Source organism: Gobio gobio (genome assembly GCF_949357685.1).
Source record: "Gobio gobio genome assembly, chromosome: 2".
Lineage (NCBI taxonomy): Eukaryota > Metazoa > Chordata > Actinopteri > Cypriniformes > Gobionidae > Gobio > Gobio gobio.
In genome coordinates this window covers 5,535,814-5,562,920 of record NC_137098.1, presented here as the reverse complement: position 1 = coordinate 5,562,920, position 27,107 = coordinate 5,535,814, and the positions used below count along the sequence as shown (strand labels likewise).

The 27,107-nt window shown below is 37.7% G+C and overlaps 1 protein-coding gene across 14 annotated transcripts in view; it reads right to left on the bottom strand.

The window, feature by feature from the left end:
• Positions 1 to 26,795, bottom strand: part of neo1a (neogenin 1a) — a 254,030-nt gene extending 227,235 nt beyond the window's left edge. For 12 of the 14 annotated variants that reach the window (XM_079806553.1, XM_079806545.1, XM_079806558.1 and 9 more), the window contains exon 1: positions 26,336 to 26,769. In XM_079806553.1, coding sequence (XP_079662679.1) covers positions 26,336 to 26,408 — 73 coding nt within the window. In that variant the 5' untranslated portion in view covers positions 26,409 to 26,769. Of the gene's footprint in view, positions 1 to 26,335 lie in introns of all 14 variants that reach the window. The other 2 variants (XM_079806547.1, XM_079806548.1) reach the window with 2 other exon arrangements.
• Positions 26,796 to 27,107: the final 312 nt, after the last annotated feature.

Here is a 27,107-nt window from a genome sequence, read left to right as displayed (position 1 = left end):
TTAATAGTTGTTCAATTGTAATGATATTTTACAATTTTACCTTGTTTTGTATTTTTGATTAAATAAATGCTGCATTGGTGAGCAGAAGAGACTTCTTTCAAAAACATTAAAAAAATTGTTCCAAACTTTATAGATAGATTTGTCGGCCAATATATCGGTTATCAGCTTTCAAATATAAAGAATTATCGGCACCGGTCAAAAATTTTCATATCGGTGCATCCCTACTATATTACAATAAAATCAATTATTTAAATTATATTAGGGTAACACTTTAGTTTAGGGTCCAATTCTCACCATTAACTACGTAGTTGCTTATTATCATGCATATAGTTTGATAATGGCTGTTCGTTAGACCTTATAAAGCACATATGTGACCAGTCATAAGGGTACATTTTCAGAAATTGCGATTTATACATCATCTGAAAGCTGAATAAATAAGCTTTCCAGTAATGTATGGTTTGTTAGGATAGGACGAGATACAACTATTTGAAAATCTGGAATCTGAGGGTGCAAAAAAGTCTAAATATTGAGAAAATCACCTTTAAAGTTGTCCAAATGAAGTCCTTAGCAATGCATATTACTACTGATACATTTACGATAGGAAATGTACAAAATATCTTCATGGAACATGATCTTAATATCCTAATGATTTCTGGCATAAAAGAAAAATTGATAATTTTGACCCATACAATGTATTGTTGGCTATTGCCACACATATACCAGTGAGACGCAGGACTGGGTTTGTGCTCCAGGGTCACATATTAATCCCTTAATCCTAAACTTAACAACTAACTATTAATATATGCAGTAATTAGGAGTTTATTGGGGCAAAAGTTGTAGTTAATAGTGAGAATTGGACCTTAATCTAAAGTGTGGCTGATATTAGTAATGTGTTACATTATAAAAAGTGCATTTTGACACGTTTAAGGAGCAGTAGACACCCTGTATGAAGTTCCACGCAATCATGAGATGAATTCTTGGATCGTGTGCCCATAGTTTGAAATCTTGTGGTTTCTTTGCATCATCTTTTTTTCCGTGGCTGAGCATAACATCCACATTATCACCACGTTTCCAAACTCTCCGTGTGGGAGGTGTCAGACTAAATGAAACAGATTGAGAACGTCCAAACTGAACATGTAAAAATATCCAAGACCACACAGGGGACGTTTAATTAAAGGGTGTAAAGATTATAATTTACCCTTGCAATCCCTTTAAAAGCCATCCATGCTTGCTAAAAAGTGCTGGAAAAGTCCAAACGCTGCCAAGCCGCTGACCAACACCAACACACACACACAATGAGAAATAGAAATCCTCTCAAAATAAGGCCCATTTGATTCCCCTTTGAACATTTATGTGCTGAGAGTTTACATGACTGACTGAGTTTCCTCTTTAAACAACTGGAACATTTTGCTTTTCTTCTCCATCTCTAGGAAATAACCAGACAGAAATGTGTCTCAGGATAACTAAATGTAAGCAGAAATCTGTTCTGGCTTTTCCATTTCTTTCTCGGGTCATTTGTGATCGTGAATCGGATTTTTGTTCCAGGCATGCGTATAAACAAAAGCATCAAATCACCCCTGGGTGAAGAAACGCTCATATCTGAGAACTAATACAATAATGTCCGCCTTTATGACACCATCTCATAACATGATCATTTTCTTCGAGCAGATTTAGACATCTGATATGCTGTGTACAATCATTATCCATGCACATCTATCAAACGTACAGCCCTGCTTATGCCGGCCGCTTATGAAAAACATTCACGTCTGTGTTGCAGCTGAAATATTTGCTTTCGCAGCAGTTGTACAGAAGCAATTAGCGCGTTTCATAGCACTGCTGTGAATGGAGCTCAACACGCATACTCCTCTAAACGGGAATCTTTGAGTAGCTTTTGAGGTTTACCAGTGTTAACAAGTAAGTGCAATCATAATTAAGAGAGAGAATTAGGGTTCGTATAGTTCTGCTTGGCTATTCAACTGCTTTCACAGGGGAAGTGTGTTTACTACTGTTATTATTGCTCATGCCAATCTCGATTCAAACAATGTGATCTTATTCCTAAATGAGAGTGATTCGGCTCTGTCTGTTAAACCTTTGACGAGTACGATCACAGCGAACATTCAGATCTTCTGACCCAGAGAGAGCCGTCGTCATGTTTAGATATCAAACAGCTTCTCAAACACACAGTATCATTATTTCTGTCTTACAATAATTCAGATCATCACAGAAGTACTGGGATAAGAGTTTATAGTTCAGATTTAAACACTGATGTTTACGGTCGTGATCAAAATAGAGGAAATCACCTTTTGAAAGTAACTTGACGCTTCAAATAAAGACCAGTAGGTGGAGACATGTGACTGTTAAATGAGTGAGTCACTGAATCATTCATTCAAGAGATTCATTCTAAAACACTGATTTGTCCAGTAATGAAACACGTTTTTACAAGCGAGTCATTGAATCATTCATTCAAGAGATTAGTTCAAAAACACTGATTCAACCAGCAATGAAACAAGTGAAGTCTTTATGAGTGAGTCATTGAATCATTCATTCAAGAGATTAGTTCAAAAACACTGATTCATCCAGTAATGAAACAAGTGAAGTCTTTATGAGTGAGTCATTGAATCATTCATTCAAGAGATTCGTTCAAAAACACTGATTCATCCAGTAATGAAACACGTTTTTACAAGCGAGTCATTAAATCATTCATTCAAGAGATTCGTCCAAAAACACAGATTCATCCAGTAATGAAACTAGTGAAGTCTTTATGAGTGAGTCATTGAATCATTCATTCAAGAGATTAGTTCAAAAACACTGATTCATCCAGTAATGAAACTAGTGAAGTCTTTATGAGTGAGTCATTTAATCTTTCATTCAAGAGATTTGTTCAAAGATGCTGAATCATCCAGTAATGAAACAAGTGAAGTCTTTATGAGTGAGTCATTGAATCATTCACTCAAGAGATTCGTTCAAAGATGCTGAATCATCCAGTAATGAAACAAGTGAAGTCTTTATGAGTGAGTCATTGAATCATTCACTCAAGAGATTCGTTCAAAGATGCTGAATCATCCAGTAATGAAACAAGTGAAGTCTTTATGAGTGATTCATTGAATCATTCACTCAAGAGATTTGTTCAAAGATGCTGAATCATCCAGTAATGAAACAACTGAAGTCTTTATGAGTGATTCATTGAATCATTCACTCAAGAGATATGTTCAAAGATGATGAATCCTCCAGTAATGAGACAAGTTTTTACAAATGCGTCATTGAATCATTCACTTGACCTGATAAAAAATTTTTTTAAATAGACTGCAGTGATTAACATTTTGGCAGAACCTCTAGTCAATTACACGTTATTGTGTTTAGTTGTCTATTCAGAATCATGGGAGAATCGTGATCTCAATTTGAAACAAAAAATCTTCATTCTCAAATGATCCAGCATCTTGCAACTATAATCCCTATAATTAAAAGGTACAGAGATTAAAGTCATAGAAACGTCAAATTATCAGATATTACTGACCTTCATGACTTCATTCATGGGGGCGGTTACATGTCCTTTCTAAGATATAGCCTAGTTTTCTTTCTTTTCTCTCATTGTTTTATGTATCTGTATGTTGTTTGCACAACATGCATGCGATTATTTTAAATATTTGTAATGCTATACAAAAATTGCTACAAAGTTTTTTTTTTGAGAAATAATGTCACTATGTTCAACAGTGTAAATTAAAATTTTAAGTCATTTCAACTTAAATTACATGAATTTGTTCCCTTAAAATAATGGGTTTAATGCCCTAACCACCCTGAAGTAGTGTTGTTAACTAAAGCTATTCAAATTAGTTTTCGTTAATTGAAATGAAGCTAAAATAAAATATAAATAATTAGATGAAAAGCTTACATCTAGAAAACTTAAAAACGCCTTGGCAACTAAATTAAACAAAGCTAAATATAAATAAATAAAAATTGGAAAAAAAAATCATAAAAATGACAAATTAAAATCAAAACTTAAAATTAAAAAAAAAAATCTAATTCTAAATATTAATGAATACTATAATAGTGTACACAATGTTATTGTGATCCACACAATGTCAAAAGGACAGACAGACCTTCCACATACCCAATTATAATAATAATAATGAATTAACTTAAGCAAGGGAACAAATGGAGGTAAAAATCCTCTCTAGAGTGTTCATAATCTCTGTGGCCAGAGAACATGATTTCAGAGCAATTTTAGCACATTCTCAATGTCAAACATCAATAACTCCTCCCATCTCCTTTTCAGCAGCAGCTTCTACATATTCATGAGTCGCAGGGATCAATGAGAAGACAGAAAGACTGATGGACAGAAGCAATCGCCTTTAGGACGACAAGCGCCCTGCAAGCCCTGGAAATCATTTCAAGCTGACGGTTGAAATAGGAATTTCAAATGATAGAAAATGAGATTCACAAAGCTCAGATAAGTGCTTTACTGCAGTCAATATTCAAAAAGTAGAAGTTAAATTAGGCACACAATGAGCGGCTGGATTATCAAATGAATAAACCGCTCTGTAGTAGAGCTGCACCATTCATCAGTAAAAGACAATGTGATCTTATTCCTAAATGACAGCGATTCGGCTCTGTCTGTTAAACCTTTGACGAGTACGATCACAGCGAACATTCAGATCTGTGTTCTGATCCAGAGAGAGCCGTCGTCATGTTTAGATATGAAACAGCTTCTCAAACACACAGTATCATTATTTCTGTCTTACAATAATTCAGATCATCACAGAAGTACTGGGATAAGAGTTTATAGTTCAGATATAAACACTGATGTCTATGATCGCAATCACAATAGAGGAAATCACCTTTTGAAAGTAACTTAACGCTTCAAATAACGATTGTATCATTACATCGATACACCAGTAGGTGGAGACACATGACTGTTAAATTAGTGAGTCACTGAATCATTCATTCAAGAGATTCGTTCAGAAACACTGATCCATCCAGTAATGAAACAAGTGAAGTCTTTATGAGTGAGTCTTTGAATCATTCCTTCAAGAGATTTGTTTCGAAACACTGATTCATCCAGTAATGAAACGAGTCATTGAATCATTTATACAATAGATTCGTTCAAAACACTGATTCATTCAGTAATGAAACAAGTGAGTCATTGAATCACTCATTCAAGAGATTTGTTCCGAAACGCTGATTCATCCAGTAATGAAACAAGTGAGTCATTGAATCATTCATTTAAGTGATTCATTCCGAACCACTGATTCATCCAGTAATGAAACGAGTCATTGAATCACTCATTCAAGAGATACGTTCCGACACACTGATTCCTCCAGTAATGAAACAAGTGAGTCATTGAATCATTCATACAATAGATTTGTTCAAAACACTGATTCATTCAGTAAGGAAACAAGTGAGTCATTGAATCATTCATTCAAGAGATACGTTCCGAAACACTGATACATTCAGTAATGAAACAAGTGAAGTCTTTATGAGTGAGTCATTGAATCACTCATTCAAGAGATTTGTTCAGAAACGCTGATTCAACCAGTATTGAAACAAGTGAGTCATTGAATCGTTCACTCAAGAGATTCGCTCAAAAACAACAATTCATCGAGTAATGAAACGAGTGAAGTCTTTATGAGTGAGTCATTGAATCATTCACTCAACTGATTTATTAAAAATAATTCATTCAAATGAATTAAACATTTTTAAAATATATTTAACAACAATTAACATTTTGTCAGAAACTCGTAAATTGCGTTACCTTGTTTAGTTGTCTGTTCAGAATCGTGATAATTCTCAATAATGATATGTTCTGTTCTTGAGAAGCCCAACTATGCCAGATGAATTGCAACAATATGTTCACCAAAAATAAAAATAACTGAACAAAATTAAAGAATACAGAGGTTTAGTGTCAGTATTACATATATAATGTTGAATATAATGTATAATAATCCAATTATAACAATAATGCCAAATGTCTTGTGTTGCCAGTAAAAAAGTAGCCTACATTATTTTAAATATATCTAGTCAGTGACAGAGTGCATATTCATCTAAAATAATTCTGTATTTTCAGCTTCAAAATCATGAATATTTTTGGTGTCACCATTGTCCTGTGTTTCGGGTTACCAGCAACAAGTCCAAGGATATTCATTTCCACACCCAATGTAAAACCAAATTTAGCAACAGTACAGTTTTCGTTCATCTTTTACCATGTCTTGGAGTATCTAAATAATATCATATCGTGATATGTATCAAATCGTGACATGAGGGTATCGTTACACCGCTTGGTAACCAGCATTATACCACAAATGCGGTTGATTACATTTAACTTGTATTGAGCCCAGAGCTGGTAGGCCACCTCAGACCAGCAAAAAAAACTAATACAAAAACCAGCCTGACCATCTTATACTGGTATGACCTAGTTTTCCCCCCAGGATTTAGGGTTCTGAATCAGATCACCATGAGGCGTGCTTTCATTTTCTCATTGATTCATCACTTTCTTCATCCGCTGTGGCAGTGGGAGTAAGTCTGGCCAGTTTCTTACATCATACACTTGGCATGTCTCACAGCTTTCCTATTCAACTCTAAACTAGCCATAAATCTCCAGCGCTCATCCAGTCTCTGACCCCTCCACATTGTGCCACTGCTGAAGGAGAAGGATAAAAAAAAAAACCCACACGGCTCCTTTAGCACAGCATGAAGGCATCTGAAGCATTGTCCGAGGTGACCTCAACAGAAGAGAGAAGAATTTCTATTAAAACGTCATATCATGACAGTTGGCTTTGTAACACAACAAAGCAGACACCTCCTGATGCACTTGGCTAACAATAGGAGTAAAGCAGAGTGTGATATGATGTATAAACTCAGCCCTGAACCCAACCAGGATAGTCAATGGTGGGAAACACAGCGGAGGGATGAGGGGGGATTTGTGCCCCGCAGGACTAAGATGGGGGAGAAACTACCATCCATTATTAATGGAAGCCGGCTGCAAGGGGAAATGGATCAAATGTGGCTTCTGGTGGAGCGAGTACCTCAAAAACATGAATTATTTGTTGTCCATCTTGAAAGCGTCGTCCTTTTCGTCCTCCTTAAGTCTTTTACACTGCAATCTCATTTCAAAAACTGCTCATTTGGCATCGCCAAAGACGTCTGGCGCCATATGGAAAGGTAGTGAAACCGCAGAATTTGCATTTCCCAGTGTGCGACGCATTTGTAGGGAACGCTCGGTGTCACAAGCGGAATAATTCAATCACACATTATGGTAAATACCCATAAAACATATGGCTGTTTAATGGAGTCCGGGATACAATTACGGTCTTGAACCCCGTGGAGTGAATGACACGGGCTAGCACAGCACATTTAATTCAATATAACAAACCAAGGTGTGGTAGATGTGACAGCGCATGATGAAGTGACACAAAACAGAGGAGGAGGAGGGAGGTAGGGAGGGGGTTAATATTGATTGTACCACCTCCAGTCTGAGCTAGCTGGAGACGTCAGTAAAAATAGAGTGTTTGCAAGCCTAGCGGCTAGCAGTTTACGGTATGTGCCCCCTGGGACGCCGGCGGACACAAATGAGCCTCAAATGAGTCTCCGTTGGTCACGCCACATATTCCACCTCACCTCCATCCCCCATGCCTTCACATAGCAACACATCAAGCGCTGATTGAAATTCAAATAGGAGCGCCGCACAACGGGGTAGACGTAGCGAGGCATCACGGAGGCTCTCGAGGGCCCAATACAGCACGGCTCCAAAACCACTTAACTGCTAGTCAATTTTCCACTGAGATTCTGTTTGGCGATATGTGATTTCATGGGTGATCAATGCCCCTGTGTAACATTTCTGTTGAAGAAACCCAAAGTGCAAGTAGACGACATCCATTTTTTTTTTTTGGTATTTGCAATTCGTTAGAAACATACAACCTTAATGCTCACATTTACTTGTTCATTAGCGTAAGAGACCCGGCAGATGAAAATGGACGGCAAAGCTTGAAATTATATTAGGAAAGGTTTACCTTGGGTAATTCAGTTACAAGGGTTCAATAACAACAACCCGAATGAGTTCCAGAGCTCGTCAAGGACCCAAAAATCAATCTGTGCACTGCAAAGCATTAGAAATGAACAACGGTTTTTATTAGGCGGATCTAATTCTCAAGATCATCGCTCCAAACACACTTAAATTATCCCGACTCTAGGATCTCTAAAATAAAGGCTGAACTGAACATCAGAGCAAAAAAAATTATACAATTGCTGTGAAAGTGGTATTTTGAAGAGCACTTGAGATTGAAAACCATTAGATTTTTTTTTTAAATGTCAGAAAATATCTTGGGAATCTAAACGTTTCAAAAGCAGTATTAACTGAAAGCATTACTAATACTATTGCATGCATATCCTTTGCTACATAAATAAATTAAACCCAAAAAATCAAATGAACTGAGTCACTGAAACCAAAACAGGTAACACTTTACAATAAGGTTGTATTAGTTAACATTAGTTAATGCATTAGTTAACATGAACTAACCATGAACAACACCTCTGTTCAGCATTAGTTCATCTTTGTTAACGTTAGTTCATAAAAATACAGCTGTTCATGGTTTGTTCATGTTAGTTCACAGTGCATTAACTAATGTTAGCAAGATTTTAATAAAGTATTAGTAAATTTTGAAATTAACATTAACAAAGATAAAATAAATGCTTTATACGTGCAGTTCATTATAAGTTCATGTTAACTAATCAAGTGTTACCCCAAAACCAAACAAAAATTTGGTAATTAAATTGAGGTAATAGTGTAAACTCTGTATTATTGTGTCCATAGTCGTAGTAAAGTTCTGAATAAATATTGAATGAAGTTCAATATTTTGTGGTAGCATCTACGCTATCTACTAGAGATCTTCTTGGGTCCTAAAATCTGTACCCGACCCGAATCCCTTCTTACCCGAACCCAACATGAATACGGCGATTTTTACATTTCGATTTAGTCCGCCTCAATGGCAAGATCTTGAACAAAAAATCATGGAAATCAAGGTTGTGATGTTATTTCCATCAAGAGCTGCATCAATATTTGGTCCAGATCTTGTATTGTCAATGCAAGAGTCCAGCACTCTGTAAAGTCTCCTCCAGCACATCCCAAAGACTTTCAATGAGTTTCAGCTCTGGACTCCAATTCATGTGGGGAAATGATTCTTCATGCTCCCTCCCGACAAGTTTAAGAAACCACTCCAATTAGGGTTGGAAGAACTGTTGCATAATCACTGCAATAATGATCAAATCATCGTCTCTTAAACATTTGTCTATTATATATCCTGTATATATATATATATATATATATACACACACACACTATATTGCCAAAAGTTTTGGGACGCCTGCCTTTGCATGACCATTCTTCTAGAAGTGCATTTGTGAGGTCAGGCACTGATGTTGGACGAGAAGGCCTGGCTCTCAGTCTCCGCTCTAATTCATCCCAAAGGTGTTCAATCGGGTTGAGGTCAGGACTCTGTGCAGGCCAGTCAAGTTCCACCACCCCAAACTCGCTCATCCATGTCAGGAAGGGGCCGTCCCCAAACTGTTCCCACAAAGTTGGGAGCATGAAATTGTCCCAAATGTCTTGGTATGCTGCAGCATTAAGAGTTCCTTTCACTGGAACTAAGGGGTCAAGCCCAACCCCTGAAAAACAACCCAGCTCCATAATCCCCCCTCCACCAAACTTTACACTTGGCACAATGCAGTCAGGCAAGTCCCGTTCTCCTGGCAACCGCCAAACTCAGACTCGTCCATGGGATTGTCAGACAGAGAAGCGTGATTGGTCACTCCAGAGAACACGAGTCCAGTGGCGGCGTGCTCCTCCTGAGAGCGGCCCATTCTTTCACAAATGTTTGTAGAAGCGTCTGCATGCCTAGTGCTTGATTTATACACCTGTGAACATGGAAGTGATTGGAACTCCTGAATTCAATGATTTGGAGGGGTGTCCCAATACTTTTGGCAATATAGTGTGTACACTATTAACAAAAACATTGCACAAATAACCAACAAATTCCACAACAAAATCCTCTTCAGGAGCTCTAATGCTCATCCATACTGCTTACACAGGGAGCTAGTCACTGTTTACTGACTGCAGATAGATGTGAGGCCCAGACTTCCTAATGGCTTCCTGTATTTCACAGAATAGTTTCCTCTCAGGAAATTCTATCAATACAAGCTGCTTCAGCACTGCCCCAAAACCACAATACACAAGTCACCGACTTTAATTAAACCCGATTGAATGCGCAATGAAATGACGCATAAAGAGCATAACTTTATAAAAATGGAATTAAACTGGAATGGGTTTATTGAACTAGAACCAGGATTATGTGAAAACTTCATCTCATCTCACACAAGGCCGAAAAGACAAATCGTTCTCATATCGCAATAGTGCGATCTAATCAAAATAAAAGTGTTGGAAAGCTACTAAAAGAAATTACTCGAGGAGGGTAGACATCATAAAGCGGAAGGGAACTCTTGACCTACTGGAGAATATTACAAACTCTTTAAATAAATGGGGCATAGAAGAAAACGTCTGGAGCCCGTGGGCTCAATGCAGGCTGGCACAAGCGAGCGCTCCAACCCTCATTAGAAATTAATTACCATTGTAGTCAGCGTGGGGCAGCCGTACAGTCACTATGTATCTAAGGCTTTACCCGGGGGGGCAATTGAACCCCTGACCCCCCTTTTTTCGGCAAGCATGCGACACCACCCTGACCGTGAATCACTGGGAATGTAGGCAGCGGCTGTAAGTCTATGGGCTGGTGTGGGTGCGGTTGGCCCGGTCCACAGCTCAGTGAATCGCATTATCCGCGCAAGTTCTTGCGAGCTCAACATGTATAGACAATTCCACGAGTGTTTATACGGCCCCAAAAAAGATGTAAAGGGTAATGACGGTGATATCATCCGAGTGCAACCGCTAATTATCCAATCATAAAGTTATTGTGTACACGATTCTGCTTAATTCACATGATTGTGTAAGTGTCTAGAGGTGAGAAACTGAAGATATAAGTAGAGTTTTGTGTAATTACCATACGTCCCGCAGTAGTGGCTTCCTGTAATTGCTTTTTGATGAACATAATAGGCCTGTGCTATCTCTTCCAAAAATGGTCAAATTGCCAATATCAAACCTTATTATAAGGTGAGAGACGACAGAAATGAGATTAATATTATTTGTGCATTTTGGATAAAAGAATCCCAGGAAGCTTTGCAAAAAAAAGGCCTTTCTTTAATCTAGCCAAATAGCTCATTTGCTTCTTTTTCGAGTGCATAAGTGAAATGGGGCACTTTTGCATTGGTCTGTCGCAGCAATTACTCATTCCTAGGCCCACAATGCAATTCTGCATTAAACAATTCTGCAGAATGGATTTAAATAATAAAATGTGTTAAACTGTTGAATGTACTACACTCTCACTGAAAGCAGACTAACCTAATAATGCACTCACTGCTAACATTTTGCTACCTAAATATCCGTAAATTACAATAATTCAAGTGCATGAAAAAACACAAATTAACAACAAATTGTAACTTTACGATTATAATGTGAAGACAGGGATACATTGTGTGTTGCACACTCAACTTTCCAACAGTAAATTACTATTTAATCACTAATGGATAAAGGGGGAAAATAATGTCATTTCAGGGCAATAATTCAACTTTTGGTAACACTTTCTTTTACAGTGTCCGTGTTACACGTTACATACTGTAGTAATAACTATAAATTATGCATAATTACATGCAACTAACTCTAAACCAAAACCTAATCCTATAGTAAGTTACTCAGTACTTAAATGCACAATTACACTGTAACACGGACACCTTAAAATAAAGTGTAACCCAACTTTTTTTAGTTAACACTTTATTTCACAGTGTCTTTGTTACACGTTACATGTAGTTTCTATAGTAATTACACTGTAAGAATCGCTGTTGGATTTATCTAACACTTTTTAGTTACCTTCACTTAAATGTCTAAACTTATTTGTAAAAATCTAGTAATCTGTACTATTCACATGCTATTCCTTGTCCACTCAGAAAACCCAAATTAAGATTAATTGATTGGTTTGAGTGCCATTTTGTCAAGCAAAAAACAACAACTCGCCATTATGGTGATCAGTGTTCACTTTGGTTGGGCACTTGTGAAACATTCACATTATTATAACTCTGTTCCTATTGATGCAGCGATGCAACAAGAAATCACAGTTATTTGGTTTCAAAGGAAGATAAGTAATAAATAGGTTGCTTTTAAAAGTTGACCTAGCTTCTGATTGAATTATGAACTATAGTTAATGATTATTAATGATAATCAAGGTCACCTTTTAAAATTAGCCTATGTACTATTTCTCTTCATGTCGTATAATGATCGATTTTAGTGCTAACACTTACGTCATAAACACATGTGAAACTTTTAACCGGGTTGATATAATCCCTCTATATTTGTAACGATATCTTGCAGTTGACCATGTGTTGAGTTACACACAGACATCCAGCATACAAAACACAACAATGGTGGCTATACCAAGTCAAGAATAAACCTGAAATAAAAGATTAAGTACCCTCTACAGTTCTTTTTTAGTCACTAGAACTCATGTGTAAGTAAACTAAACTAACTAAGCATTTGTTAGCACAACTATTCCCATTTCACTTTACTTGTTTTTTTAAGGCAATTGGTTTGCATGCTCTTTTTAAGTAAGTCTAACTAATTAGATTTAGTGTACTATAAATGATGCATAATTGCATGCAACTAACCATAAACCAAACCCTATAGTAAGTACATGTAGTTAATTAATATTACTTTAATATTACAAAGTAACCGTTTTTTTTATAATGTATATATTGGCTGAAACTTTTTTGAAAAACTGTGGAGCTTAATCTGTAGGCGCACTTATTCCACAGGTAGCCGGTCAAATGTGCGTGTTCATCAAGTCTTTCCCATAAAAGCGCTCATTAGGCATATACAGTAACAGCTGGCCGCCCCTTAATGATGCCCCCTCCCATACCAACACGCTCACTGGGATCATGTGACACGTGTCCATGGATCCAGTGCTGGAATGTCAAGCCTACTCTGCAGGTGCTTTTCTGGCTTTATCTTCTTCTCCTGGCTTTTTTCTCCAGCTGCATTTATCCATCGCCAGGTCAGAGGTCAAATCTCGAGGTCGGGGACCCAGAGCAGCTGGTTTCCATCATTCCATCGGGAGGAAATTCTTCATATCTCATCTGGCATGCACTGCAGCTGCAAAACCAGCTTATAAATGCAACCACCCAGAACAAAACCACCCAAAATGACGTACCTCCTAAAAAAACAGTAAATATATACATTAATCTGGCTGTAATGTGCAATAATACGGAAGTAATGCACTGTAGCTTACGGCTCTCAGACATTCATTATCACGACAGAGATTCAAAAAGAGCAGATCTCATCTCACAATCACAAAAGCACCTCAATCTACCTTTCAAAGACTCATTTCCAGCTAAGTATACAATATTCACAGCGCATGACATAAGTAACCAAGGCTAACATCAACTGAGAGATTCTGTGCTCGTTCCATGTTATGAAATACATAATTAACATGCATTATAACAGGATTTCTATGAGTGAAAACCTTGGCACATCCTGCTTTCATTTGTCAAATAAATATTCTCCGAATTTATTCACCCATGTTATTCATAAATGTAAACTTTTTTAATGAACAAGTGATTTTTTTGTTTGTTCTTCAAATGTAAAACAGTTGCTGCCTTAAATTAAGTAAATTAATTAAATTAAGTTCCTAAATACTAAATTAACTTAAGTTACATTAAACTGATTTTAAAAACGAGTATAACTTGTATAACTTAAAAAAAACAGATCAGGTAAAGCAATGTTGTCATAGTGTATTGATCATATTTTGTACAGTGTTTCAATTGAATTACAGATTTCTAGCTTTAAATGCAAATTCAAATAAACATAACCGTGTCATAAAAGTAATCCTAATAAAAATATTATTATTAAGTAATCCTGTGAGAAACCAGCTGAAATGTAAGCCGTTATTCACTGGGTTTTTCAAAGCTCACATTCATTGTAATAGGAAATAAGTATGAATTATTCAAGTTTTCCAATTGTGGAAGTGGAAGCAAGGAAGTTTTATGGATAATGGATCAAGTAAATGATATTAAAATTTCCAATTTCCAGATGAACTACAGCTTTAAAGGGTTAGTTCACCCAAAAATGAAAATTCTGTCATTAATTACTCACCCTTACGTCGTTCGAGACCCGTAAGACCTCCGTTCATATTCGGAACACAAATGAAGATATTTTTGTTGAAAGCTGATGGCTATGAAAGGCTTCAGTTAGGCCTCAATTGGCATTCAGTACACTTATACTCCCAAGACCGATAAAAGGCACTTAAAATGTCATTAAAAGTCCATCTCACCACAGTGACTCTACAATAATCTTACGATGCGACGACAATAGTTTTTGTGCGCAAAAAAAAATCAAAATAACACCTTTATCCAGCTTGTTATTGCCTTCCGCGTGTGCCTCCACGACGCATGCGCGAGAATATGACGTAGCGCCGGGGCTCGGGATTCCATGAAATGCACACTTAAGCCCCATTTTGAGAACTACGCCGAGACCTAAAGCACGATCAATGTAGAATCCAACAGCTGAGATACGCGCGTCTTCCTCTGATTGTAAACAAATCACTTCTGGGTCATCTGTCCGAACGCCGGATCTGCGTCATATTCTCGCGCATGCGTCGTGGAGGCACACGGAAGGCAGTAACAAGTTGGAAAAAGGTGTTATTTTGATTTTTTTTGCGCACAAAAACTATTGTCGTCGCATCGTAAGATTATTGTAGAGTCACTGTGGTGAGATGGACTTTGTAACGATGTTTTGAGTGCCTTTTATCCGTCTTGGGAGTATAAGTGTACTGAATGCCAATGGAGGCCTTTCTCAGCCATCAGCTTTCAACAAAAATATCTTCATTTGTGTTCCGAATATGAACGGAGGTCTTACGGGTCTCGAACGACGTGAGGGTGAGTAATTAATGACAGAATTTTCATTTTTGGGTGAACTAACCCTTTAAGGGGGTGTGATATTTAATGCATTCTGACTTATTTACACTTTTTAAGAGTTTATTCTCATGCTAAACAGACCCAACATTGAAAAAATTTAGTATTTCTGTGTCAAATACACTCCTCCTTCAAGTTTCGTAAAGCTTTTTTATTCAGTATGGCCCTGTATGACGTCATAAAGGGCGGAACTCCTTATATGGGCACTTCTCCCAGATGAGCGCACACACACACACACACCAGAGCGACCCATCAATGAGCTTTGTTCGGGTTACGGGTTGTGTGTGTGTGTGTGTGTGTGTGTGTGTGTCTTTAGCTCCGCCCACTGCACACCTCCACAAGCTCAGCAGTTTTCAGAAATAATCGGTACAGCGTATCTGTCTTTTATAAATATGATAAAGCTAAAGATTCTTCTTAGATATGAAGGATGCAATAGTACTCTATAGGTACTCAAGATTAACATGAGATTGGCAGAAACTGTGTGTTATGTACCCTTTAGTGACATATGGAAAATAGGTTTCTACTTTACATGCAAAGAAAAAAAATGCCCTTTGTTCGAGTCGAAGCTCTCCATTTTCCACACTTCCTTGGTTAAAGCAAAGGAAGGAATGTTTGCTTTTGGAGTAGGAAGGTGTGACGAGCCCTGACTGGATCGTAGCGATAAACCAGAAGCCGACCTCAGGATGGCGTGTCGAGAAGATCTGAAGCACGGCTTGAGCTGCCAAGAGCCACAAGCCGAGTTCAGGCAGACTGGCAGTGACGTTGAGCTTATTCATTCTCCGTCTTCAGTGATTCTTCTACAGGCCACACTAGGAGACCTTTATACGGAGCCGCGAGGGAAGGGCCCCCGCAGAGCCCGTCATCAGCGCTCAAGCAATGTGCAACAACAACAGGGCGCTTCAATCACCTTCAATGGTTTCACAGCTTTAGTCTGCCGGGATGCTTGGCACAGATATCAGTTCGCGCAGCCGTTACTCACATGTATAACACCGAATGAAGGGAAACAGCACAAGTTAGCTTGTCAGCATATTCAGCAGGTGTGTGGAGACTGTAACGATAAAGTGAAATGCTGCGAAACAGGCCATAAAGAAAGCAGACCCCATTTCATGACAGCCCGACTAGCAGCGAGGAAAGATAGGGAGAGGAGAACAATACTAATTAACATGGCAGCGCATGCATGTGAGCAGCCAGTGCACGGCCAGGAAGAAGAACCAAAGATAAACATTTCAACAATTTGGGTCAGCGATAAATGGGCTTCAGCTGGACTGAGCAGTGATCAGAGCCACATGGGGAAAAAATGGTTTCCCGCAATCGAGAACTCATGTTTGCTCTAGTTCAGCATTTGGTATGGTGCTGACTGTGAAATATGCACAACAGAACGGTTACTAGGGCGTTCTGGGTTACTTAAAGGGATAGTTCACCCAAAAACGAAAATTTGATGTTTTTCTGCTTACCGCCCGGGGCATCCAAGATGTCTTTGTTTCTTCAGTAGAACACAAATGAAGATTTTTAACTCCAACCGTTGCAGTGTGATAGTCGTATAATGCATGCCTCATTAGTGCCTGCGCGGATCGCTCAAATGAGGCATCTACACATATATATATATATATATATATATATATATATATATATATATATGACCCGGCCGGTATTTTGACCTCACTCACAGGAAGTTATGGCGGTCTGAAGAGCTGATGACATTCGTCTGATATGAGGTGAAATAATAGCATAAATACCGTTCGGTTTCTCGCAGAAACTGATCGTTTCGTGTCTTAAGACATTAATGTGTCGTCACGAGCCGCAGGGTTTCATTTGAAGTTGTCTGTGCATGTTTTTTTTTACTCTAATAGAATTAGACCCCATTCACATGCATTATACGGCTGACAGATGGCAACGGTTGGAGTTAAAAATCTTAATTTGTACTTGTACTGAAGAAACAAAGACACATCTTGGATGCCCTGGGGGTAAGCAGAAAAACATCAAATTTTCGTTTTAGGGTGAACTATCCCTTTAATGGTTCACCATCACGACTCTATAAGGTTCCAGGCCCCACATTTGACTCGGGCCCTCCTTCGAGTTATGTAATGCACCGATATTTACTCTTTTGGCCAGAGCAAGTTGCCAGCCACCACCAACATTTTTGATCATTTTCACACAATTTTCACAGCCCCCAGAATATTTTGTTATCTGAGTATGTCAAAAGAAAACCTGCTAATAATTATTCTTGCTTCATGAATTCTTTATTTGGGGGTAAGATTCATAAAGCGACATTTTGAACTAAAAGCTGAAACTAGTCTTTCTTTTTCTAAAGACTACAACGTGCATAAGCAATGCTTTTATCGCTTGTTTCTGCTGCTTTTTTGCATGCGTTTTGATCCGGAGATTCAGTTCTCTTTCAGAAGATGCGCAAAAGCTAGGGGTTGGGTACCGAACTTGGTAGGCTACTTTTAAGGGCACCGACTGAATTACGTAATTTATTTCACATTAAATCAATCGGTACCAAATTTCGGTATCTGAGAATGCATCTGGTGATATAGACTAGCGATAGAATCGCGCGTCGCGGTCACCATCTCTGCCGTCTCATATGAGGACATGAACGCAGAGCCACCGAGAGTCACTTTATGAGCATTTTACCGTTTCATTTGAGAAAAACTAGCATCATATCATAAACACACAGAAACTCAAAGGTCTTCACGTCAACCCGTCAAAATAAAAGTCTGGTTTAACTTGAAAAATATATTACTGTTGTACAGTAGAATTTAGATACGTCTCAGTGTAATAATAATAAATTATCAAAACTTTATTTTTAAACGAATAAATTACTATTTTTCTTGTGTTTTAATTTTAAACATATAAAGCCAAGTTGTGCAGCACTTTGTTTGACAAAAAATGTTTAATTAAATTAAAAGATAAATTTAATGTAAATTTAAATTTTTGTTTAATTAAATTAAAAGATAACATATTTAAGCCAACTCATACATTTAAACTTAAAATGATCATGTAATCTGAAATATTTTTAGCTAATTCAGTATATGCTAACTTGCTAATTGGCAACAATGCTTTGATTAGAAGCATCACAGAAAGTCTACTAAATTAGCATAAATTATTAAACTCCGAAATCTCCCAATAATTTAAACACAAAAAGCATTTACTCCCCCTTTCGAGAGACATGGCAAAGCATGCTGGGAAACCGTAATCCCACCCCAATTTCAGTTAAATTTAAATTGGTCTAAATTAAAAGAAACAAGAAACTCAAAACAATAAAATTCAGATTACTTAAAATGTGTCAGTTTCGTGAACTCAAATGAAAAAAGTTCTAAATACTCAAAAAAGTGAATTTATTTGAACTAATTTGTTAAATTCATGTTCTCTCTACTCAAAACAATTAATTATTATGAGCATTAGATATTAATAATAACAAAACATTAAACACTAGATATAAAAATGTTGTACATTTAGGCATCACAAATGGATATTCGTTTTGAGACAAAATTGTGTTTTTAAGAGATGTAAAGGTAATCTAAATGTAAAAATATAGTAAATAGGCATGCATATTGCATAATTAAATATATATTATCAGTTGATGTATACCCAATACCAATACTGGATGATGATCTGAGTCTAAAGAACAACTTTAGAACGATCAAAATTTAAATAATGCCTAAAACAGAGTTAATTCAAAATCTGTAACCGTATGCATGAGAAATATTAAATGTGCCATTTGTCTGCATAACTACTCATATTGTAGCTATTTAAATACCGTTTATTATTAGCATAATTCTAGATTTGTGAGGGCCAAAACAATCAGACCAAGAGGAAGACACTACAAAATGGCTTATCAGAAGCTCTAGTTGGATTCTGCTTCGCTTCACCGAGTACGAGCATTCATATCACACATGCATCATAATCTTCTCCAGCTGCTGAGGCTGGTAAGAGGCTCGGCAAAGAGAGATCCACTGGGAACTGCAACCACTCAGATCCCAAATGAGGGTGTTGACCACCAAACATTCCGTAGGCATGACCATTTCACCGGAATTCCTTCAACAACAACAAAAAGCCGTATGCGCTACCTCGTGTGTATTTGCGTAGACTGGTCATTTTCTCAAATGCTACACTAAAATAGTGCACTCAGTAACATAATGATACACTGCTGATGGTAATGGAGCAGGATTGACCAGGGTTGGCTTGGAAATCTTTCCAATAATCTCATACACAATTTCGATAAATGGACTCGAATTTTCACAAGTAGCCCCAACCATTCATACCTTAATTTAGAGGCCACCAAAAGAGAAATGCTGATGATTGGTCTGTGCTGACATTAAGGCCAATCACGTCTAGCTCGGAATGGAATACTTGAGCCTTCATTCCCTGCTTATTATATACAGTACTATTTTTTTTTTTATAATAATTGAAACAGCATGCAACACTGAACATTTCAAACTGTAGCGTGCTAAATTGTTGCCAGATGATCTCACTACGTGGCGTGTTCAATCCACAAGTGACAATTCAGTCGTCAGAAACAAAATATGCCCATTTTGCACTCCAGTTTGGAGTCATTTCACTGTCTGGACTAATGAGGAGTCAAAAAACAAGAGATTTTTTTTGTTATCTAAATGGAAGGTCATGCCAAGTGCATTGCATTCTACATATTCTTGCAATATGAATGAAATAATAAGTAGTATGCCATTCCAAACATACCAATACCCGGCCATATCACTAAGTAGGGTGATTTCAGGGCCATTGAGATGACTTGGAAAAAGTGTCCCAATCACCCTGAATTCACCCTACAAGGACACGGAAAGGTTTTGATTCCCTCACAAAGAAACCCAAATTACATGTTGACAAATATCAGGTCAAATTATTAACCAGCACTTTTGCCGCTAGTGCAATAAACAAACAACTCCATCAATCATAATCCATTTACATGCTGCTATCAAGCCTTCATTTGCACATTAGGCAATTAGCCAAGGGCCCATTGTCCATCTAAATTAATAAAGAACATCGAAGGCTAGATCTCTCAGCTGGAGCTTATTGTGACGCCCTGTTTCCAGCGAGATTCAATTGCTGACAATACTTAATTTGTCACTGTGATATTGATCCTCTTTGTTCCCTGACATCTGAAAACATGCAGCTGCAACAGTAATGATGACTTCAGATAATGATTATAATGCAATGGACGGCTATATGGCCAAACAAGCTACTGCGCTGATGGAATATTTCCTTAAAAAAAAGGCATCCATTTATCTATGATTAAATCTCTCCACATACTGTAAATAAGCAAAATACCACACAGACCAAACAAAAACGCAATCTGTTAGTATACCATTTGGCCATCGTACCTTTTTTTTTGTTGGCAAAACCAAAAAAACTGATATTAGTGATGCACCACAACTACATTTTTAAGCAGAAATTCACAAATAAAGTTTGGGTAAATTAGTGTTGTGTTCTCAGGTGATAAACCAGTCATAGTAAAGTTCTACACTCTAAAAAATGCTGGGTTAAAAATGGTCCAAGTTGGGTTGAAATGGACAAACCCAGCAATTGGGTTGTTTTACGCCAGCAATTGGGTTGTTTTAAGCAAACATTTAACCCAACCGCTGGGTTAAAACAACCCATTCACTGGGTTAAAACAACCCATTCACTGGGTTAAAACAACTCAAATCGCTGGGTTTGTCCATTTTCAACCCAGCTTGGGCTGTTTTTAACCCAACATTTTTTAGAGTGTACGACAACAAGCCGCTTCTAGGTATTTTAGTCAAAAAACCTCAGCATTATTTTGTTCACAGTACACTCTAAAAAAGGCTGGGTTAAAAACAGCCCAAGTTGGGTTGAAAATGGACTAACCCAGCAATTGGGTTGTTTTAAGCAAACATTTAACCCAACCGCTGCGTTAAAACAACCCAATTGCTGGGTTAGTCCATTTTCAACCCAACTTGGGCTGTTTTTAACCCAGCATTTTTTAGAGTGTAGCTATGTTTCCATCCACCTATTATTAAGCGCATTTTGGGATATCACATCAAAAAATGCTGAATGGAAACGCAAAGATGCGCATTATTTTAAAAAATGCGCATTAAAAAAAACGTATGCCCTCGCTTGAGTCAGATACATTTTCTATCCGATACGAAAACATGCACATAAACTACGATGGAAATGCATTTACCGAATAAATTCCTCGATGCGCATAAAAAAAAAAACATGTGACTTTCGCGATGTAACAGTATAACTGTACTAACCAGCGGAAAACTGTCTTACATGCGTTCCCAAACAGCAGAATCTGCCTCTGAAAGCAACACAACACGTTTATTGAGACGCACAAGTTTCTCTGAGACGCAAATAATAACGAAAATGATTATATAAGTTGGCTTCTCCTATGTTTCTTAGTGATTGTTTAGCGGGAGTTTATCAGGAAGTGATGATTTTGTTCTCTTCGACTCACTGGATGGAAACGGTGCTTTATTCACAATAGTTTTATGCGATATTGCAATTTTGCGCATAGGTTACATTCGCAACTTTGGATGGAAACATAGCAAGTGAGGTGTTTCCACACTGCTGACATGTTTACCTGTTGTAGATTTTGTGCATGAAATAGATGCTGATGCGGTCTAAATATGTCATTGGAAAAGCGCTGATCAAACGTCACTCTTTCAGTTATTTTGGCCGAAACCAAAAATGTTTTGCCAAGTATTTTCAGTTGCCAAAATCCAGTGCTTAGCAAATATACTAATATCAGTAATATATTACACTGACCCACAGTTTCCCAGGCAAGGCTTAAGACCTCCAGGTCTTGTTTACTCCTGGTATTAAGATACATTTGGTCGATCGGATCAAAAGTAGACGAGCGAGACACATTCCCATTTACAGCTGGTGTTTTAATCCGTCTCTTTTGTCCACTTTCAACCACTTCTGTCCTGATTTCTTCAAGGGGAGGGTCTATGGGCGGGCTTTTTCAGATCTTTCCATCTAATAATCTTGAGCAATTTACATAACGTGCACGGATACGACGGAAAAACACATCGTCATCTGACAGCCACAAGACCAGCCGAACGCTGTGAGAGTGTGTTAGACATCAGGAATGGAGAGAGATCATTGTGCTGGTATGTTTTTCCTCTTCAAACCAAACTTGGGTCTCCAGCCGACAAAGTTTAAATCCCGCCTGGCTAGCGCGCATCCCATAATGTTCACGCATTAGGTCAGTAGACAGAGAGAAGACGGTCTTTTGTGGCTGTTTGAACACATGAGCGTCTACACTACGAAAGCAATCCGGTCTAATGTGTTTTCCACTACACTAAAGTGGACAAGCCTAAAACACTTTAGACCCGTTTACACCTGTATTAAAGGGTTAGTTCACCCAAAAATGAAAATTCTGTCATTAATTACTCACCCTCATGTCGTTGGACACCCGTAAGTCCTCCGTTCATATTCGGAACACAAATGAAGATATTTTAGTGTAAAGCTGATGCTGAGAAAGGCTTCAGATAGGCCTCCGTTGGCATTCAGTACATTCACACTCACAAGACCCATAAAAGGCACTTAAAACGTCGTTACAAAGTCCATCTCACCACAGTGGCTCTACAATAATCTTACGATGCGACGACAATAGTTTTTGTGCGCAAAAAAAAATCAAAATAACACCTTTATCCAACTTGTTCTCGACTTCCGTGTGTGCCTCCACGACGCATGCGCGAGAATATGACGCAGATCCGGCGTTCGGACACATGACCCAGAAGCGATTTGTTTACAAGCAGAGGAAGACGCGCGTGTCTAAGCTGTTGAATTCTACATTGATCGTGCTTTAGGTCTCGGCGTAGTTCTCAAAATGGGGCTTAAGTGTGTATTTCATGGATTCCCGAACGCCGGCGCTACGTCATATTCTCGCGCATGCGTCGTGGAGGCACACACGGAAGTCGAGAACAATTTGGATAAAGGTGTTATTTTGATTTTTTTTTTGCGCACCAAAACTATTGTCGTCACATCGTAAGATTATTGTAGAGTCACTGTGGTGAGATGGACTTTGTAACAACGTTTTAAGTGCCTTTCATGGATCTTGGAAGTGTCAATGTACTGAATGCCAATGGAGGCCTATCTGAAGCCTTTCTCAGCATCAGCTTTCAACTAAAATATCTTCATTTGTGTTCCGAATATGAACGGAGGTCTTACGGGTGTCCAACGATCCAAAATTAATTAGTTAATTTTCTAGAAATTAACTAACCCTTTAAGTGCGTCCACTTGTGATCCGATCGACCAAAACGCATCTTAATCCCAGTGTAAACCGAGCCTAAAATGCATGTGTAAGCCATCATATCTTAAAATATGTCATTGTATCATCTCAAGACGCCACCAGTCATGTTTTTCCTAAGGCATGTTTATAAAAGCTACTTAAAAAGTCCTAATCCTGGCTTAATCTAAGCCCTGTCTGCGAAACCAGGTCTAACTTAACTTAATAACCAGTTATATCGCCTATAGAACAGAAAACAAAACCTTATCTAAGTTAGAACAACACTGACCTTTTGTTCAGGTCTGTGCAACGAAGGCCTCGGCGAAGGAAGCAGATCTCTTGCAGGGTGTTTATATAGTTTAGCATGCTGTTTACATTATCCGCAGGGAAGACTTCAGCACACAGCTCTCTCCCAACAGGATTATGCAGATAAGATGGGATGCAAATTTGATGCAAGGACAACTTTTACACACAAAAAAAACAACAACTTCAAGACATGCCCATTTCCTTTCCAGCAGATGAAAAGTTGGAACGCTGTTATCTCCAAGATCTTCACGAAACTGCTTATGGTTGGCATTTGTGAGCTTCAGGACCTCAAAAAACATGTTTCAAATAAACACATATTTTCAGAAGGGGACCCCACAATTAGTAACTTGAAACTCACTCTCCGCATGTAGGTCCAATTCTCTGGAATCAATCAAAACTCCCAAAGGAACTCCCTGTTCCCCCCCCTTAATCTCCTGGTTTTATTACTTTCCAGACAGAGTCTGCCCATTCCACCCAGCCCCCCATTCCTCTCTTTTGTACTGATCTCCAGCAAAGCCTGTGATTTTTTACCACAGCACATTGCTTTTCATGCGGCAGAGTCGCTTCATCAGCCTCTGCACGCAAGACTGTTTCACCGAACGTGATCCTAATAACCAAGCACAAACTGTTGGAAACATGTAGCCAATAATAATGAAAGAGTTAAATGATGCAGCATGCAAATTGAATGCGAGACTTGTCATATTCAATATGAACTGAGACAAAGATCTGAAGCAAAAATAACCACTTTCTCTAAAGGCATATTTACACAGTTGAGTCTGTGCTAGCTTCATATTCTTTGCATCAATGCAACGGCAAAAAAAAAAAAAAAAAAAAAAAAAATGGTAACGCTGACTGTGCAAATCAAGTGCATTGTCATCATTGTTCATGTACCGATATTAATATTCTTATTTTTAGGCAACTATATCAGTATCAACCGATATATGTTCATTTTTCACGTTCAAGAAAATTTACCCGATATCTTAAAGCCGATAAATAAGGGATTATTCCTTCAGCTGAGAGACTTCAGATGGGTTTGAATTGCTTTAAATATGATTCTCAGTTTTTAAAAAAAACGAAAAATATAATAAAGCGCAACATGTGCGGCGCAGGTCTGTCATATCGGCTATATAAAATTATAATAAAAACTAGGGCTGTCAAAAGATTAATCGCGATTAATCTCATCCAAAATAAAAGTTTGTGTTTACATAATATATGTGTGTGTACTCTGTTAATTATTATTTATATATAAAATATTTATATATATAATAAATTATATAAATGTATATACAGTATATACATGCAAATATTTCTTAAATATATACATGAATGTGTTTGTATTTATATATACATAATAATTATACAGAGTACACACAAATATATTATGTAAACACAAACTTTTATTTTGGATGTGATTAATCGCGATTAATCTTTTGACAGCCCTAATAAAAACGTTATAATTGTGTGTTTGGGACATGGATTTTAATGCTGAGACTTTTGTTTTTGTAATCAGCCTCTCAAAAATAATATAAAAATGTGGATTTACGGTAGATTTATCTGCCAATATATCAGTTATCGGCCACAATTTTCATATTGTTGATATTTCAGATATTGCAATGTATAAAGAATTATCAGTATCGCCATATTCAGTTATTGCAATGTCAGTGTAAATGCATTTATGTCGCCTCATTTGCAGCATTAAGGCATATTCTCTGGTCATATCAGCAGTGTAAACCAGCATTATATTCATAAGCAATATTTCTAGGTATGTTTTCTGCAATTCATTTTCATTCTTTAACCCAGAATTCTACACACACCAAAATAAACATGGTAGATGTTCTTTTACAAAAACACCTTTTCTCTTTTCTTTCAAGTGTTCAAATGCACTATTCACCAAAATATATATATTAATGCTATTACGCAAAAGATTATGATTTCTTACAGGGACACAATGCATGGAAAACACTCTCAGACATGATGATAATGAGATTTAGGCTAGTTTTCTTCCATTTTTAATGAAGGAATGGGGTTTCTATTCAGGTGCAAGTTAATCCAGTGAATGAGCCAAATATAAAAGATTATTTTGCATATGTTTAAAGAATTATCGGTTATCCATATCGGCCAAAATGTTCATATCGGTGCATATTCAGATATTCAGACATGCATTTTGTCACCTCATTTGCAGCATTAAGGCATATTATCTGGTTATATACAGTGTAAAAACAGCATTATATTCATAAGCAATATTTTGTTTGTCCCAGGTATGCTTTCTGATTGGTTTCAAGTAATATAGAAATCTACACACACACACACCAAAATAAACATGGTAGATCTTTCCAAAATGCCTTTTCTATTTTCTTTCAAGTGTGCAATCAAAGACATATTGACCAAAATATCTGTGATTAATGCAAAAAATGATTTCTTACACAGACACAATGCACGGAAAACACTCTTTAAGCTCTCAGACATGATAATAATGAGATTCAGGCTAGTTTTCTTGAAGGAATGGGGTTTCTATTCAGGTGGAAGTTAATGCAGAACACACCTTTGCAGTGAAGGAGGCACATATAAAAGATTAAAAGGGGATATTACACATATGTTTTGATTTATAAGGATGTCTGAGCGGTGTGTGTGTTCGATGAACTGGGTGAAATCATCGATTTATGCGTGTAGTTGTCTGAGTTAGTATGGAAAAATTAGTCACACACACACACACTCGGTCGCACCGCAGAAAGTTTGAATGCTCTTTAATCTCAGCCTTACCTTTCTCAGCGCGTGAAAGTGTGATCGTGAGGCAGAAGAGAGAGAGGAGCAGCCGGGCTCCCCGCTCCGCCATCACTTTAAACACGAATAAAAGAAGAAGTGTGGAAAGCCTCGGACACGATCCGTGTTTAAAATCCCCCTGGTCGCGCGCACGGCTCGGTTCAGCGGTGTGAACAACACATCCGGAACGAGTTACTTCCGAAAGTTGCCGAAGGAAACATGAAGCTCGTTGAGCAGAGACACGATCCGCCGCTTCCAAACTTCAACAGGCGACCGAGTGCAATCAAAGTCAATCCATATTCCCGAGATTAAACCAAAGCCGAGCTGGAGAGGAGCGAAATGAGAGGCGTCAGAGCAGACATAATGTGTAAAGGTGAAGAAAGAGAGAGAGGGAGAGCCAGCCCGGACGGTTGGAGATATTTTTCACTGATCTCGGAGAGAGAGAGAGAGCAGCAGGAATTCAGATTGGAACCTGGAAAAACGGGAACTGGATCGGTCTGAGATCAGGATTCACCTGACATGGCCATCACAAAAGCCTGGAATGGCTCCCCCCCATCTATTTACTCTAGCATAGTCTAATAATAAAGTACTTACTAATCAAAATTAATAGTTTATACACTGTATATAGATTAAAGTCACAATGTGTAAGATTTTTTTGTTGATTAAAATATCCCAAAACCACTAGAACAATGTTATAGTATTACTTTCACTATCCCAAATGTTTCCAAGAATGTTTAAATCAAGAGAAATAAGCTATTTTAAGCCAGGACAC